General features: G+C 44.5%; 1 protein-coding gene across 2 annotated transcripts in view; it reads right to left on the bottom strand.

The window, feature by feature from the left end:
* CLCN1 (chloride voltage-gated channel 1) overlaps positions 1-15,077 on the bottom strand; it is a 107,651-nt gene that overhangs the window by 75,995 nt on the left and 16,579 nt on the right. The window contains exon 1 of one of the 2 annotated variants that reach the window (XM_072130165.1): positions 6,647-7,243. The exons of the other annotated variant lie outside the window; for it this stretch is intronic. Within the exon in view, the coding sequence (XP_071986266.1) occupies positions 6,647-6,826 (180 nt within the window). The 5' untranslated portion in view covers positions 6,827-7,243. Of the gene's footprint in view, positions 1-6,646; positions 7,244-15,077 lie in introns of those variants that run through there. 2 annotated transcript variants of the gene reach the window in all.

The raw sequence follows: 15,077 nt of genomic DNA, 5'->3' as shown, positions 1-15,077 counted from the left end.
TCTTGAACATAATATAGGAATAATCCCTGGTGTAAAGTTGCAGTATCTGTAGATGTATGGTCTGGGTTTGGGGATGGGGGTTGTGGTTGTGGTGCTCTGACTATCAGGCTGACTATTGGGAGCCTCTGTGGTAGGGATGTGGCTTGTAACTCGTGGTAAAAAATATTGACAAGTGATAAGAATTCATTGACTTGAGGTCCATGGACCTGTATGGATTACAACAAGCGGGGGCTCTCCACCTTAATGAATGTGGTCCCTCCACACGAGTATTGTTACTATGGAGAGTATTAGCACTTGGCTCTCTGTGCCGTCCTATGCACGACCTGCCACTCCATCCACTTCTCATGATTGGTGAAGGAGTAACACCTGCATATATTACCAGTGGGGGTCCCAGAATGTAGACCACCACCAATCTACAAACCATCCCCTATCATGCAGCGTATGCCCCTCCCATCACATAGGTTACAACCTAAACTCTACGGCAAGGGGTCGGCTTAGTAGGGAACCACCAATTCCATGACACATTCCATAGACCATGGTTACCCCTTGCTCATCTGTCCCCTATCTTAAAGGGAAAGTCCTATCTCCCAGCAGACTGGTGTAGGAGAATACGATGTAGCTAGATAGGCTGTACTAATAATTTTGCCCAACTTACAAATTACACCCGTCCCACAAAAAACAAGCGCAAGACATTGTTTTGGAAGAAAAAAGTTTGGGGGTCGGCCACAGCTTTATTGCTAAAAGTAAACATAATATACTAGACCTGTGATGAAACCCAGACCCTTTACCTAGATTTCACCTTGCATGCCAGGCCCCGCCTCCACGGGGGCATGTCCTAGTTGGTCTGTCAGGTGATTTGGACTAAAACCGAGAGGGTCAAGATTCCACCACAGGCCAAGCTGTGACTACCAATGACCACATACACAAACTTAGAACATACAATAAGAGACATTAAGTATAAACTTGTAACAAAAACAGTGAATACAAAAATGAAGGGAGGGTCGGCGGGCGGGCGACTCTTGAGCGCGTAGCAGTCCAAAGAGGGATATTATCAGAAAGTTAGAATAGTCCTAATCCATGATGGAAGCTCAGAGGAAGTGTTTGGAGAATCTCTCTATGAGGAGGAGAACATAGGAAATAATTCTAGAATGGCTTAAAGGGAACCTACCACCACAAATCTACCTATAAAGATAGATCGGGTGGTAGGTGGATCAATGGGACGTGAGGATAGCCCTTTCAAGACTTGTATGGTCCTGTTAGCCCTTTTATTAGACCTGTATGCAAATTTTGTTATGCGGCTACTGGGGGCGTGGAGTAGCCGCATCTGAGGATAAATGGCGCAGCTACTCCACGCCCCGGTAGCCTCTTTTCCCCTCTTACTCACCATCTTCAGTGCGCAGCTCCTCGTAGCTGCGCACCCTTGTACGACGATCCTTTATAGATAGATTTGTGGTGGTAGGTTCCCTTTAAGTTAAGGTACAATGTCTGCAGTTTTCATATGAACTTTGTAGATCCTGTAGGATCTATCATGTAGGACCTGTGTAGGAGAATATGGTCTAGCTAGATGCAGCCTTATTGTCTCCTGATGTCATCAGAAAGTTAGAATAGTCCTAATCCTTGATGGAAGCTCAGTGGAAGTGTTTGGATAATCTCTCTATGAGGAGGAGAACTTATTGTAGAATGGCTTTGGTGGAGGTACAATGTCTCCAGTGTTCATATGGACTTTATAGGTAGAAGTGTTGAGATGTGCTGGTGCTTAGATCTATGTCCTACAAGGAGCCAGAGGCCACATCATTTTATGGCCATCCAGACTTTGTTTCATTATATACATTAATAATCTACGTGTAAAATAACCCTTTGTGGAAATGGAGGAAGTAGATAAAGAACTTATGGCACCTTCATTCCCATGACTATGGTCTGCACAAGAGTTGTGGAGTTTAGGACAGAATTTAAAGCAATGGGTGTCATCATTAATCAAGTTCTGGTAGATGGTGACTCTTAGCCAATCACAACATCTACGTGTTTTGTGTCATCGACTTTTGTGACTTTATGATAATGATGTTTTTTTGTTCTCTAACTGGTGTAAGAACCCGCGATGGTGGACAACCGCTTCTCTGTAAGCTTCACACTACTCTGTATCTGCTCTAATGGCTCTTGTCTATGAAATCAGATCGCCGTCTCTACTCTGCAGATCGGGGTTTGATCTGTGCTCCTCAGGGGCGTTCCTTTCTCTAAATCACAGAGAGGCAGGGTTGGTTTTAGACAAAGTGGGGCCCTGGGCAAAACTAAAAGTGGGGCCCCAAAATGAAACTATTATTTGAACAGTCACAGTCAGTAAGAGGCTCCTTTAGCCCTGCACACAGGGCCAGATTAAAGGAGGGGCTCCCGGGGCTCAAGCCACGGGGCCCCCACCAGTTTCACTTTTAAAGGGGCCCCCACCAGTTTCCCAGAGTCAGTTATTCTACAGGGGCTGGCAGGCTATATACTACAGGGGGATGGCAGGCTAAATTCTAAAGGGGGATGGTGGCTATATACTACAGGGGGCTGGGAGGCTTTACACTACAGTGTGCTGAGATGCACTGTTTCGGTGGAAGCAGGTTGTGATGGGACACCGCAGCAAATATGCTGCCGCCGAAACAGTGCATCGGTGATCTCCAGCAGCGATGGCAGCTGTGTCGTCAGTGGCCGGCGGCTGCCCGAAAAGCGCGGAAGAGCCTACAGCGTCGTGAGATCACTGGAAGGAAAAGTGAGGTAAGTATAAAGTTTATTATTTTGTGGCTTTTTTCTACAGAGAGCTTTTGGCTGCATACTACAGGGGGCTGGTGGCTGTATACTACAGAGGGCTGGTGGCTGTATTCTACAGAGGGCTTGTGGCTGTATACTACAGGGGGCTGGTGACTGTATTCTACTGGGGGCTGGTGGCTGTATACTACAGGGGGCTGGTGGCTGTATACTACAGGGGGCTGGTGGCTGTTTTCTACAGAGGGCTTGTGGCTGTATACTACAGGGGGCTGGTGGCTGTATACTACAGGGGGCTGGTGGCTATATACTACAGGGGGCTGGTGGCTGTATTCTACTGGGGGCTGGTGGCTGTATACTACAGGGGGCTGGTGGCTGTATACTACAGGGGGCTGGGCAGGCTGTATACTACAGAGGGCTGGTGGCTGTATACTACAGAGGGCTGGTGGCTGTATACTACAGGGGGCTGGTGGCTGTATACTACAGGGGGCTGGTGGCTGTATACCACAGGGTGCTGGTGGCCGGATTCTACAGAGGGCTTGTGGCTGTATACTACAAGGGGCTGGTGGCTGTATACTACAGGGGGCTGGTGGCTGTATTCTACTGGGGGCTGGTGGCTGTATACCACAGGGTGCTGGTGGCTATATACTACAGAGGGCTTGTGACTGTATACTACAGGGGGCTGGTCACTGTATTCTACTGGGGGCTGGTGGCTGTATACCACAGGGTGCTGGTGGCCGTATTCTACAGAGGGCTTGTGGCTGTATACTACAGGGGGCTGGTGGCTGTATTCTACTGGGGGCTGGTGGCTGTATACTACAGGGGGCTGGTGGCTGTATACTACAGAGGGCTGGTGGCTGTATTCTACAGAGGGCTTGTGGCTGTATACTACAGGGGGCTGGTGACTGTATTCTACTGAGGGCTGGTGGCTGTATACTACAGGGGGCTGGTGGCTGTATACTACAGGGGGCTGGTGGCTGTTTTCTACAGAGGGCTTGTGGCTGTATACTACAGGGGGCTGGTGGCTGTATACTACAGGGGGCTGGTGGCTGTATTCTACTGGGGGCTGGTGGCTGTATACTACAGGGGGCTGGTGGCTGTATACTACAGAGGGCTGGTGGCTGTATTCTACAGAGGGCTTGTGGCTGTATACTACAGGGGGCTGGTGACTGTATTCTACTGGGGGCTGGTGGCTGTATACTACAGGGGGCTGGTGGCTGTATACTACAGGGGGCTGGTGGCTGTTTTCTACAGAGGGCTTGTGGCTGTATACTACAGGGGGCTGGTGGCTGTATACTACAGGGGGCTGGTGGCTATATACTACAGGGGGCTGGTGGCTGTATTCTACTGGGGGCTGGTGGCTGTATACTACAGGGGGCTGGTGGCTGTATACTACAGGGGGCTGGGCAGGCTGTATACTACAGAGGGCTGGTGGCTGTATACTACAGAGGGCTGGTGGCTGTATACTACAGAGGGCTGGTGGCTGTATACTACAGGGGGCTGGTGGCTGTATACTACAGGGGGCTGGTGGCTGTATACCACAGGGTGCTGGTGGCCGGATTCTACAGAGGGCTTGTGGCTGTATACTACAAGGGGCTGGTGGCTGTATACTACAGGGGGCTGGTGGCTGTATTCTACTGGGGGCTGGTGGCTGTATACCACAGGGTGCTGGTGGCTATATACTACAGAGGGCTTGTGACTGTATACTACAGGGGGCTGGTCACTGTATTCTACTGGGGGCTGGTGGCTGTATACCACAGGGTGCTGGTGGCCGTATTCTACAGAGGGCTTGTGGCTGTATACTACAGGGGGCTGGTGGCTGTATTCTACAGGGGGCTGGTGGCTGTATACTACAGGGGGCTGGTGGCTGTATACTACAGGGGGCTGGTGGCTGTATACTACAGGGGGCTGGTGGCTGTATACTACAGGGTGCTGGTGGCCGTATTCTACAGAGGGCTTGTGACTGTATACTACAGGGGGCTGGTCACTGTATTCTACTGGGGGCTGGTGGCTGTATACTACAGGGGGCTGGCAGGCTATACATTACAGGGTGCTGCAGGCTATATAATAAACATTATTGGAAGGGCCCCCACCAGACTTAATCCGGCCCCCCCTGCACAATAATAACACTTTGTAGTTACACACAGTAGTAGGTAAGTATCTGTCATATGGGAATGTAGGAGAATCTTATAGGAGAGACAGAAGATAGGGAGATTGATGATGGAAGATAAATATGAAAGATGATAGAGATTTATAGATGCAAAAATATAAAGTAGATTATATATAGCGAGATAGATGATAGGAGATAGATGAGATGAGAGATATATAGATACAGTAGAGGACAGAACACTGATTGATTGATTGATTGATAATAGACAGGAGATAGATAGATATGATAGATAATAGAAGATTCATAGATAAATAGGTAGACAAAAGTCAGATAAATGGTTACATAGGCAGATATATAGGTAGAAAATAGACAGATTATAAGAGATACACTAGATAACTACACTGATAGATGATAGATATATAGACAAGAGATAGATGAGAAGCTTCTTCACTTGGACAATCAACCCAAGGGTATTAAAAGAGCAACACATCCTCTGCCCACAAAACTTCCCATGCAGAGGGCCCCATTAGGACAGGTGGCCCTGGGCAAATTCCCAGTTTTCCACCCCTTAATGCCGGCCCTACATCGAGGAACTAATCAATTCGATTAGATCAGTGCCCAAGTCCCTTTTAGTACCAGCACTGTCCTGACAAAGCTGAAGCACTATAGTTGAAGCTGTAGGTCTATTGTCCAACCTTGACAGCGGTTGTGTACACTCTTGCAGGAGAGTATGCATGCGCACAACTCCCTTGACTTACACTCCATCACCCCATAGTAACATAAACCAGACATATTCCATTGATGTGCAGGCGATACAAATAGCCCCTGCTGCTTTATACAACCTCTTGGATGCCATGGTCAATTGAAACTATGGCATCTGAGAGGTCGTTGTGAGGGAGGGGCCTTTTTCCAGTGTCCGAGCAGCCCTAGAACTGCAGGATAATGGGAGTCATTTGTGTTCTATGGCTGCCGGGAGCCCCGTGAAGGCATGATTATTAGTCATAGCAGGTTCAATCATAACATTTACTAAAGAATTTTAATAGAATTTAATACAAATGTAATAATTAATAAAGTTTATTCATTTAAATGTTAAAAAAAACCTTCCCTTTCCCTGTTTCATTAATAAAACAAGTGCTTTTTCTATTTCGCGTCAACGAAAAAATAAAAAAAAAAGGAATTAAAAAAAAAACATTTCATAACCCACGTATGATATCCATAAAACTTACACCTCACTCTGCCAAAACAGAAAGTCCACCCCAACCGGTAGACAAAAGTTGTGGGCGTCAGAATATACAGATGCAAGGAAAATGTATTTCAATGTTTTTAATATTTTTTGAAAATAAAATAACATTTCATAAATCTGGAGACGTTAACCGTTAGATTAATGTTCATGTGTCATTCTTACCACTCAAGACCCTATAAAAACCTTAGAACCTTGGATCTTGGGGTTCGTGCAGGTGGGTCGGGGGACCATACTGAACCAATGGATCAGGGCCCATGACCTACTCCAGCCACACACTCATAGTTAGTCCTGCCCTATTGACCTGCGTTCATGCTCCAGTCTTCACCATCCATCCCAATTCACTGCAGCCTCCCCGACCACAGATGTTGTCCACCTCCTCCACGTTTCCTTCCTTGAATCACCTCCATGAACTCCTACTGCTCTCCCGTCTCAGAATCCTACACTATTAATAGCCCACTACTTCTTCCTTGTAGGATTTCCAGCCTTCAGCAGTCTTACCTAACCATCTACTTCTTATACAGCCCCATAAACCACAACCAGGACCTCCACCTTACCTGGGCTTGGGTTGGGGGCTGCTCTCCTGGGGTCTCCTGCACAGGAGCTGGTGTCTGTTGGGGAATCCCATAGCTGGAGCTTTCATGTAATTGGATGTACTGGTACTGGGGGTCATCACCCCACCACCCTGACTTGCAGGCATTGTTCTGTGACTCCTTGGGGGCTTCTGATTTCTCCATGCCACCTAAGACCTGAAGGACCTCCTAGTGTCTATCCTCTACTGGTTGTATCTCTTTGACTTGCACGCTGTCCTGTGCCCTTCATACCCTTCTTCTATCTACAAGATGTCTCCCCACGTCTTGAGACTCTCTCACCAAAGCTCATTTGCCTTCTATTTCCTTGTAGATGTGTCTCTTTCATGAGACGTCTTGTGTCTTCTTCTTGAACTCTTAAGCCCTTCATTAAATGCCTGTTACCCTTCACAGGTTCCTTCCAGGGGTCTTCACTCTGTGTCTTCACTTCTGTCCTCTGCTCCTTAAGGTCTTAATGTCTCTTCTTATGCCCCTTAATACATTTCCCGGGCAAACGTCTTGACTTGTGACACCCCAAGAGAGTGTATGTTCCTGAAGGAGCTTGTGAAGAGGGAGCAGGCTCACGGTGCGAGCCCAGGTATAGTGATATATAGATATATATAGCATGTCACATGACCAGTTGCAAAACCTGAGATATTAAATATCAGTGAGATAGCCAGAGTGTAAGTGAGGAGCAGGCAGGAGGAGAAGGAGAAGGTGCACGGACCTGGATCCAGACTCAATGCCACATGGAAGCCGAATGTATCAAGAGGGAACATAACAAAGATACAATGTTTCTACCTTTTAACCCCTTGCTACTGGGCCGTTGACCAAACATTTTTTTTTATCATCTCCCCATTCAATTATAGCTTCTGTCTTTTTCTGCTACTTTAGCTGAACATGGTCTTGTTTTTTGCAGGACATATGAACGTTTTTACTAGCAAAATGTTGCATTATAGTGGTTTACTATTATTAATCCTTCTCTTTTGGGAATATTTACGTGTGAAGAACCTGCGATGTAAGAGACGTTACATTACAAAACGGAAAAACTTTATTCTCTGCGCCGATATGAGGCTGCGATACCAAATGTTTTACTACCTATTTCCCATTAATGACTTCACTGATGATTTTATGATGACTGATGGGGGTAAGGGCTTGTTTATAGGGAAAGACTTTGGCCCATAGTCTGTACTGTGTGCAGTCACTCCTGTGCAGGGTGCGGCAGATTATTGAAAACTGGTGCACGGTTTTCATGAATCTGGCACTCCCTGCATTGCTTGGGAAGTGTCTACCAACTTTTTTTTGGGGTGCATCTTTACTATACAGCGTGCGACACAATGGGGGACATGTATTATCGTATCTGCGCCTGAAAAATGCCAGGATCTATTGTTTTTTTGGGCACAGAATTGTTGCGAATCATTTATAATGAGTTTACGCCAGAAAGAACTGATGTTTCCGACTATCCCAAATACAACGTCTTTTTTTTTTTTTTCACAAGTGGGCGTGGCCTAACTTTTCCACATTATCCGTCACATTTATGTTTATTTTGTCGACATTTTTAGGCACAATTTTTGGTGCACAATAGACCAGGAAAAAAATGGGCAGAGAGCAAAATTAAGGCGCAGTCCATGTAAGATTTTGGCGCACATCTCATTGATGTCGGCATTTTTATGGCGCACAACTGATTATTACCGTCTGCCCATTATTTACTCACAGCCGTGCGGCACTTTAATACATCGGGCTGTGCTTTCCGGAGACTGATCTCCGATGCCGACAGTCGTGCTTGCGCCAGAATTAGTAAATTCCCCCCAATTTTGTTGAGTTGCAGTGATAAATGTGGCGCACGGTCCGAATCGGCACCAGACCACCCCTTTGGGAGCAGAATTTTGTGGTACGTCGGACACAGAGCAGCCGTGACACAAAACTGGCACAAACGCTTTATAAATACATGTACAAGCAGGTCGCAATTTCTTATCAGTGCAAAGTCAGACAGAAAACTGATGCAAACTCTTGAATAAATAATTATAAATAAACTTTAACAAAAGTTTCCCATTGTTTAATTTTTGTGTAATTGAAGCTTTGGCATCTCTGTCATGTGTTTTTTGTGATGAGTTAACAAAAAAAGGCAATCCATAATAATAATAATAATAATAATAATCCATTTTTGAGATACATATCACGATAATGGGGCACATTTACTAAGAGACCAATGACCTCGATTCCGTTGGGTTTCCCGAATTTTTCCATTTTGCGCGGAATTGCCCCGGGTTTTTGACGCACGCGATCGGATTGTGCCGCATTGGCGCCGGCTTTCATGCAACATAAATCGGGGGGCCTGGCCGTCGGACAACCCGACTGATTCGGACAAACCGTGGAATTTAAAAATCAAATTGTGTCGCAAGATCAGCACTCACATCCCCCGGGAAGAAGAAGGTGAACTCCGGCGGACCTGAGCGGGGGAAGTCACAGATGCAGGATATTGGACGCACGATCTTAGTGAATCGCGGCAGCTCCGAACCCAGGTCGGACAACGCACAGCGTGGATCGTGACAGGACGAGTGAGTAAATGTGCCCCAATGACTTCATCTGGGTTTTTACAGTTGTGGCAATAACAATTACCAAAATGTGTGTTTTAACTTTTTCATTAATATAAGGAATATTATTATATTATTATGTTTATTATTGTATTAATATTATGTCAGATTTAAAGATTTATTTTTATATTTTTTTTAAAAAACAATAAAATGTAATTTTTTTTTTTATAGCCCAGAGGGCTAAGCTCCTTGCGGCAGTTTTCTGTCGGACTTTGCAGATTTTTTCTAGTGCAAACTGCTTGCACAGGTATTTAAGAAGTGTCCGCGCCGCATTTGTGTCGCATGTGACCCTTTTGTGTGGTGGCGGCTGCACTATTCTTCATGCGACACAAATTTAGTCATTGAAATGGGTGTTCCTCTGCACAGTCGGACCGAAGTGTGTCACACACCTCATGTTAAAGATGCACCAAAAAAAAAAGTTGGTGCACTCTGTCAGGGTAGTGCAGGGGGCGCCAGATCCATGAAGAACATGCACCAGAAATCCTGAATCTGGCGCCCCCTGCACTATACACAGGCAACTGCACCTAGTACACACTGCACTGGTCTTAGTAAATGTGTCCCACTATTTAGACAATAACATGTCATCACTTGATCACTTTCATAATGTATAATATTTATATCTGTATATATGTATTATATTTATATGTATTATAATATATAATAGCTGTAAATAACTTTAGCTATAACAAAAATAGAAAGGGATAACAATAAAATTTTATTATGAAAAATCAAAAAATAATAGAAGCATTTCAAATTGTATATATTGAACACCACAAATATGCAACACAGGTGGATGAAATGATCTAACAATCAGATAGACGATTAATATGGCAAGAATAACACTGCAGCTCTAGATGTGACTGGAGTATCACAGATTATATAAATATCGTAATTGAGAACCTATTACCTCACATATAAGCTGCCTTATACTAAGAATAATAATAGCAGATTGATTTTCCAGTCACAGCCAGAGCTCATGGTAGATAGATGATTGCAGCTCTGGATGTGACTGGAGTATATAATGGCAAGGATAAGACGGCAGCTCTGCATGTGACTGGAGTATCACGGATGATATAAGCATGGGAATTGAGAACATATTACCTCATATTACCTTGCATATTATTTCACGTTACCTCACATATCACCTCGATAAGATTGATACTCCTGTCACAGCTAGAGCTGCAATCATCTGAGATGATGTAACAGTAGATAGATGATTGCAACTCTGGATGTGACTGGAGTATTTAATGGCATGGATGCACTGGCACACTATCATAGATCCTGATAAATGACAAGCCTGGGAGGCTTAAATAGACTCCAGGTTGTCCAGGGCCGCATCTGCCATGAGGCGAGATGAAAATCTCGCCTCAGGCGGCAGAATGCGGGTCCCTGTAAAGGGCGGCGAAATTTGCCGCTCTAAAGTGGGCGATTCGGGCGTCCATTAACGCCCGAATCGCCCACCAGCTAAATAAATCGCGCCTGTCTCTTTAAGACACAGGCGCGATTTATATGCGGAGCGACGCAGCGCCTTTCCGGCAGCTGCGCGCTCCGTCCTAAGCAGTGACACAGGCGTCATGACGTCATGCGCCTGTGTCACTGTGCGGAGCCGCGGCACACAGGAAGACCGGAGTGAAGGCCGTGTGAAGACCGGAGCCGTGCCGAGGGAGCAGCTGCCTGCAGGTGAGTAGGATTTTATTATTTTTCATGTACTTTAATTAAATGTGGGGAGGTTTCATGTTATACTGGGAGGGGGGGTACTATATAGGGCTAGAAAACGTTTAATACTGGGGGAGGGGGGGGACGCTATATGTATTATTTGGGGCCATACTTATCTTATACTAGGGGGGGGATGCTATATGTATTATTTGGGGCCATACTTATCTTATACTGGGGGGGGGGTGCTATATGTATTATTTGGGGCCATACTTATCTTATACTAGGGGGGGGGATGCTATATGTATTATTTGAGGCCATACTTATCTTATACTGGGGGGGGGGGGATGCTATATGTATTATTTGGGGCCATAATTATCTTATACTAGGGGGGGGGGATGCTATATGTATTATTTGGGGCCATAATTATCTTATACTAGGGGGGGGATGCTATATGTATTATTTGGGGCCATAATTATTTTATACTAGGGGGGGGGGGTACGCTATATATATTATTTGGGGCTTTGGGGCCATAATTATTTTATACTAGGGGGGGGGATGCTATATATATTATTTGGGGCCATAATTATTTTATACTAGGGGGGGGGATGCTATATATATTATTTGGGGCCATAATTATTTTATACTAGGGGGGGGGGGTGCTATATGTATTATTTGGGGCCATAATTATTTTATACTAGGGGGGGTGGTGCTATATGTATTATTTGGGGCCATAATTATTTTATACTAGGGGGGGGGGGATGCTATATATATTATTTGGGGCCATAATTATTTTATACTAGGGGGGGGGGTGCTATATGTATTATTTGGGGCCATAATTATTTTATACTAGGGGGAGGGGATGCTATATTTTATTTAGGGATTTGGGGCTATCATTATTTTATACTGGGGGGGATGCTATATATATTATTTGGTCCCATAATTATTTTATACTAGGGGGGGGGATGCTATAGATATTATATGGGGCCATAATTATTTTATACTAGGGGGGGGATGCTATAGATATTATATGGGGCTATCATTATTTTATACTAGGGGGGGGGGATGCTATATATATTATTTGGGGCCATAATTATTTTATACTAGGGGGGGGGGATGCTATATATATTATTTGGTCCCATAATTATTTTATACTAGGGGGGGGGATGCTATATATATTATTTGGGGCCATAATTATTTTATACTAGGGGGGGGATGCTATATGTATTATTTGGGGCCATAATTATTTTATACTAGGGGGAGGGGATGCTATATTTTATTTGGGGATTTGGGGCTATAATTATTTTATACTGGGGGGATGCTATATATTATATATCACTAAGCTGGGGGCTGTATATGGGATACAGTATATTACTAAGCTGGGGGGATGTATATGGGATACAGTATATTACTAAGCTGGGGGGCTGTATATGGGATACAGTATATTACTAAGCTGGGGGCCTGTATATGGGATACAGTATATTACTAAGCTGGGGGGCTGTATATGGGATACAGTATATTACTAACCTGGGGGGCTGTATATGGGATACAGTATATTACTAAGCTGGGAGGGGGCTGTATATGGGATACAGTATATTACTAAGCTGGGAGGGGGCTGTATATGGGGTACAGTATATTACTAAGCTGGAGGGCTGTATATGGGATACAGTATATTACTAAGCTGGGGGGATGTATATGGGATACAGTATATTACTAAGCTGGGGAGCTGTGTATGGGGTACAGTATATTACTAAGCTGGGGGGCTGTATATGGGATACAGTATATTACTAAGCTGGGGGGCTGTATATGGGATACAGTATATTACTAAGCTGGGGGATGTATATGGGATACAGTATATTACTAAGCTGGGGGCTGTATATGGGATACAGTATATTACTAAGCTGGGGGGCTGTATATGGGATACAGTATATTACTAAGCTGGGGGGCTGTATATGGGATACAGTATATTACTAAGCTGGGGGGCTGTATATGGGATACAGTATATTACTAAGCTGGGGGATGTATATGGAATACAGTATATTACTAAGCTGGGGGGCTGTATACGGGATACAATATATTACTAAGCTGGGGGGCTGTATATAGGATACAGTATATTACTAAGCTGGGGAGCTGTATATGGGATACAGTATATTACTAAGCTGGGAGGGGGCTGTATATAGGATACAGTATATTACTAAGCTGGGGAGCTGTATATGGGATACAGTATATTACTAAGCTGGGGGGCTGTATATGGGATACAGTATATTACTAAGCTGGGGGATGTATATGGGATACAGTATATTACTAAGCTGGGGGCTGTATATGGGATACAGTATATTACTAAGCTGGGGGGCTGTATATGGGATACAGTATATTACTAAGCTGGGGGGATGTATATGGGATACAGTATATTACTAAGCTGGGGCTGTATATGGGATACAGTATATTACTAAGCTGGGGGGTGTATATGGGATACAGTATATTACTAAGCTGGGGGCTGTATATGGGATACAGTATATTACTAAGCTGGGGGGCTGTATATGGGATACAGTATATTACTAAGCTGGGGGGATGTATATGGGATACAGTATATTGCTAAGCTGGGGGCTGTATATGGGATACAGTATATCACTAAGCTGGGGGGCTGTATATGGGATACAGTATATTACTAAGCTGGGGGATGTATATGGGGTACAGTATATTACTAAGCTGGGGGATGTATATGGGGTACAGTATATTACTAAGCTGGGGGCTGTATATGGGATACAGTATATTACTAAGCTGGGGGATGTATATGGGGTACAGTATATTACTAAGCTGGGGGGATGTATATGGGGTACAGTATATTACTAAGCTGGGGGGCTGTATATGGGATACAGTATATTACTAAGCTGGGGGATGTATATGGGATACAGTATATTACTAAGCTGGGGGATGTGTATGGGATACAGTATATTACTAAGCTGGGGGCTGTATATGGGATACAGTATATTACTAAGCTGGGGGGATGTATATGGGATACAGTATATTACTAAGCTGGGGGGATGTATATGGGATACAGTATATTACTAAGCTGGGGGGCTGTATATGGGATACAGTATATTACTAAGCTAGGGGGGCTGTATATGGGATACAGTATATTACTTAGCTGGGGGGCTGTATATGGGATACAGTATATTACTAAGCTGGGGGGCTGTATATGGGATACAGTATATTACTAAGCTGGGGGATGTATATGGGGTACAGTATATTACTAAGCTGGGGGGATGTATATGGGGTACAGTATATTACTAAGCTGGGGGCTGTATATGGGATACAGTATATTACTAAGCTGGGGGGATGTATATGGGATACAGTATATTACTAAGCTGGGGCTGTATATGGGATACAGTATATTACTAAGCTGGGGGGCTGTATATGGGATACAGTATATTACTAAGCTGGGAGGGGACTGTATATGGGGTACAGTATATTACTAAGCTGGGGGGATGTATATGGGGTACAGTATATTACTAAGCTGGGGGATGTATATGGGATACAGTATATTACTAAGCTGGGGAGCTGTGTATGGGGTACAGTATATTACTAAGCTGGGGGGCTGTATATGGGATACAGTATATTACTAAGCTGGGGGGCTGTATATGGGATACAGTATATTACTAAGCTGGGGGATGTATATGGGATACAGTATATTACTAAGCTGGGGGCTGTATATGGGATACAGTATATTACTAAGCTGGGGGGCTGTATATGGGATACAGTATATTACTAAGCTGGGGGGCTGTATATGGGATACAGTATATTACTAAGCTGGGGGGCTGTATATGGGATACAGTATATTACTAAGCTGGGGGATGTATATGGGATACAGTATATTACTAAGCTGGGGGGCTGTATACGGGATACAATATATTACTAAGCTGGGGGGCTGTATATAGGATACAGTATATTACTAAGCTGGGGAGCTGTATATGGGATACAGTATATTACTAAGCTGGGAGGGGGCTGTATATAGGATACAGTATATTACTAAGCTGGGGAGCTGTATATGGGATACAGTATATTACTAAGCTGGGGGGCTGTATATGGGATACAGTATATTACTAAGCTGGGGGATGTATATGGGATACAGTATATTACTAAGCTGGGGGCTGTATATGGGATACAGTATA

The sequence above is a fragment of the Engystomops pustulosus genome, chromosome 11 (genome assembly GCF_040894005.1).
Source record: "Engystomops pustulosus chromosome 11, aEngPut4.maternal, whole genome shotgun sequence".
Classification (NCBI taxonomy): domain Eukaryota; kingdom Metazoa; phylum Chordata; class Amphibia; order Anura; family Leptodactylidae; genus Engystomops; species Engystomops pustulosus.
The sequence above is the reverse complement of the archived record's forward strand: the minus strand, read 5'-3'. Positions and strand labels throughout refer to the sequence as shown.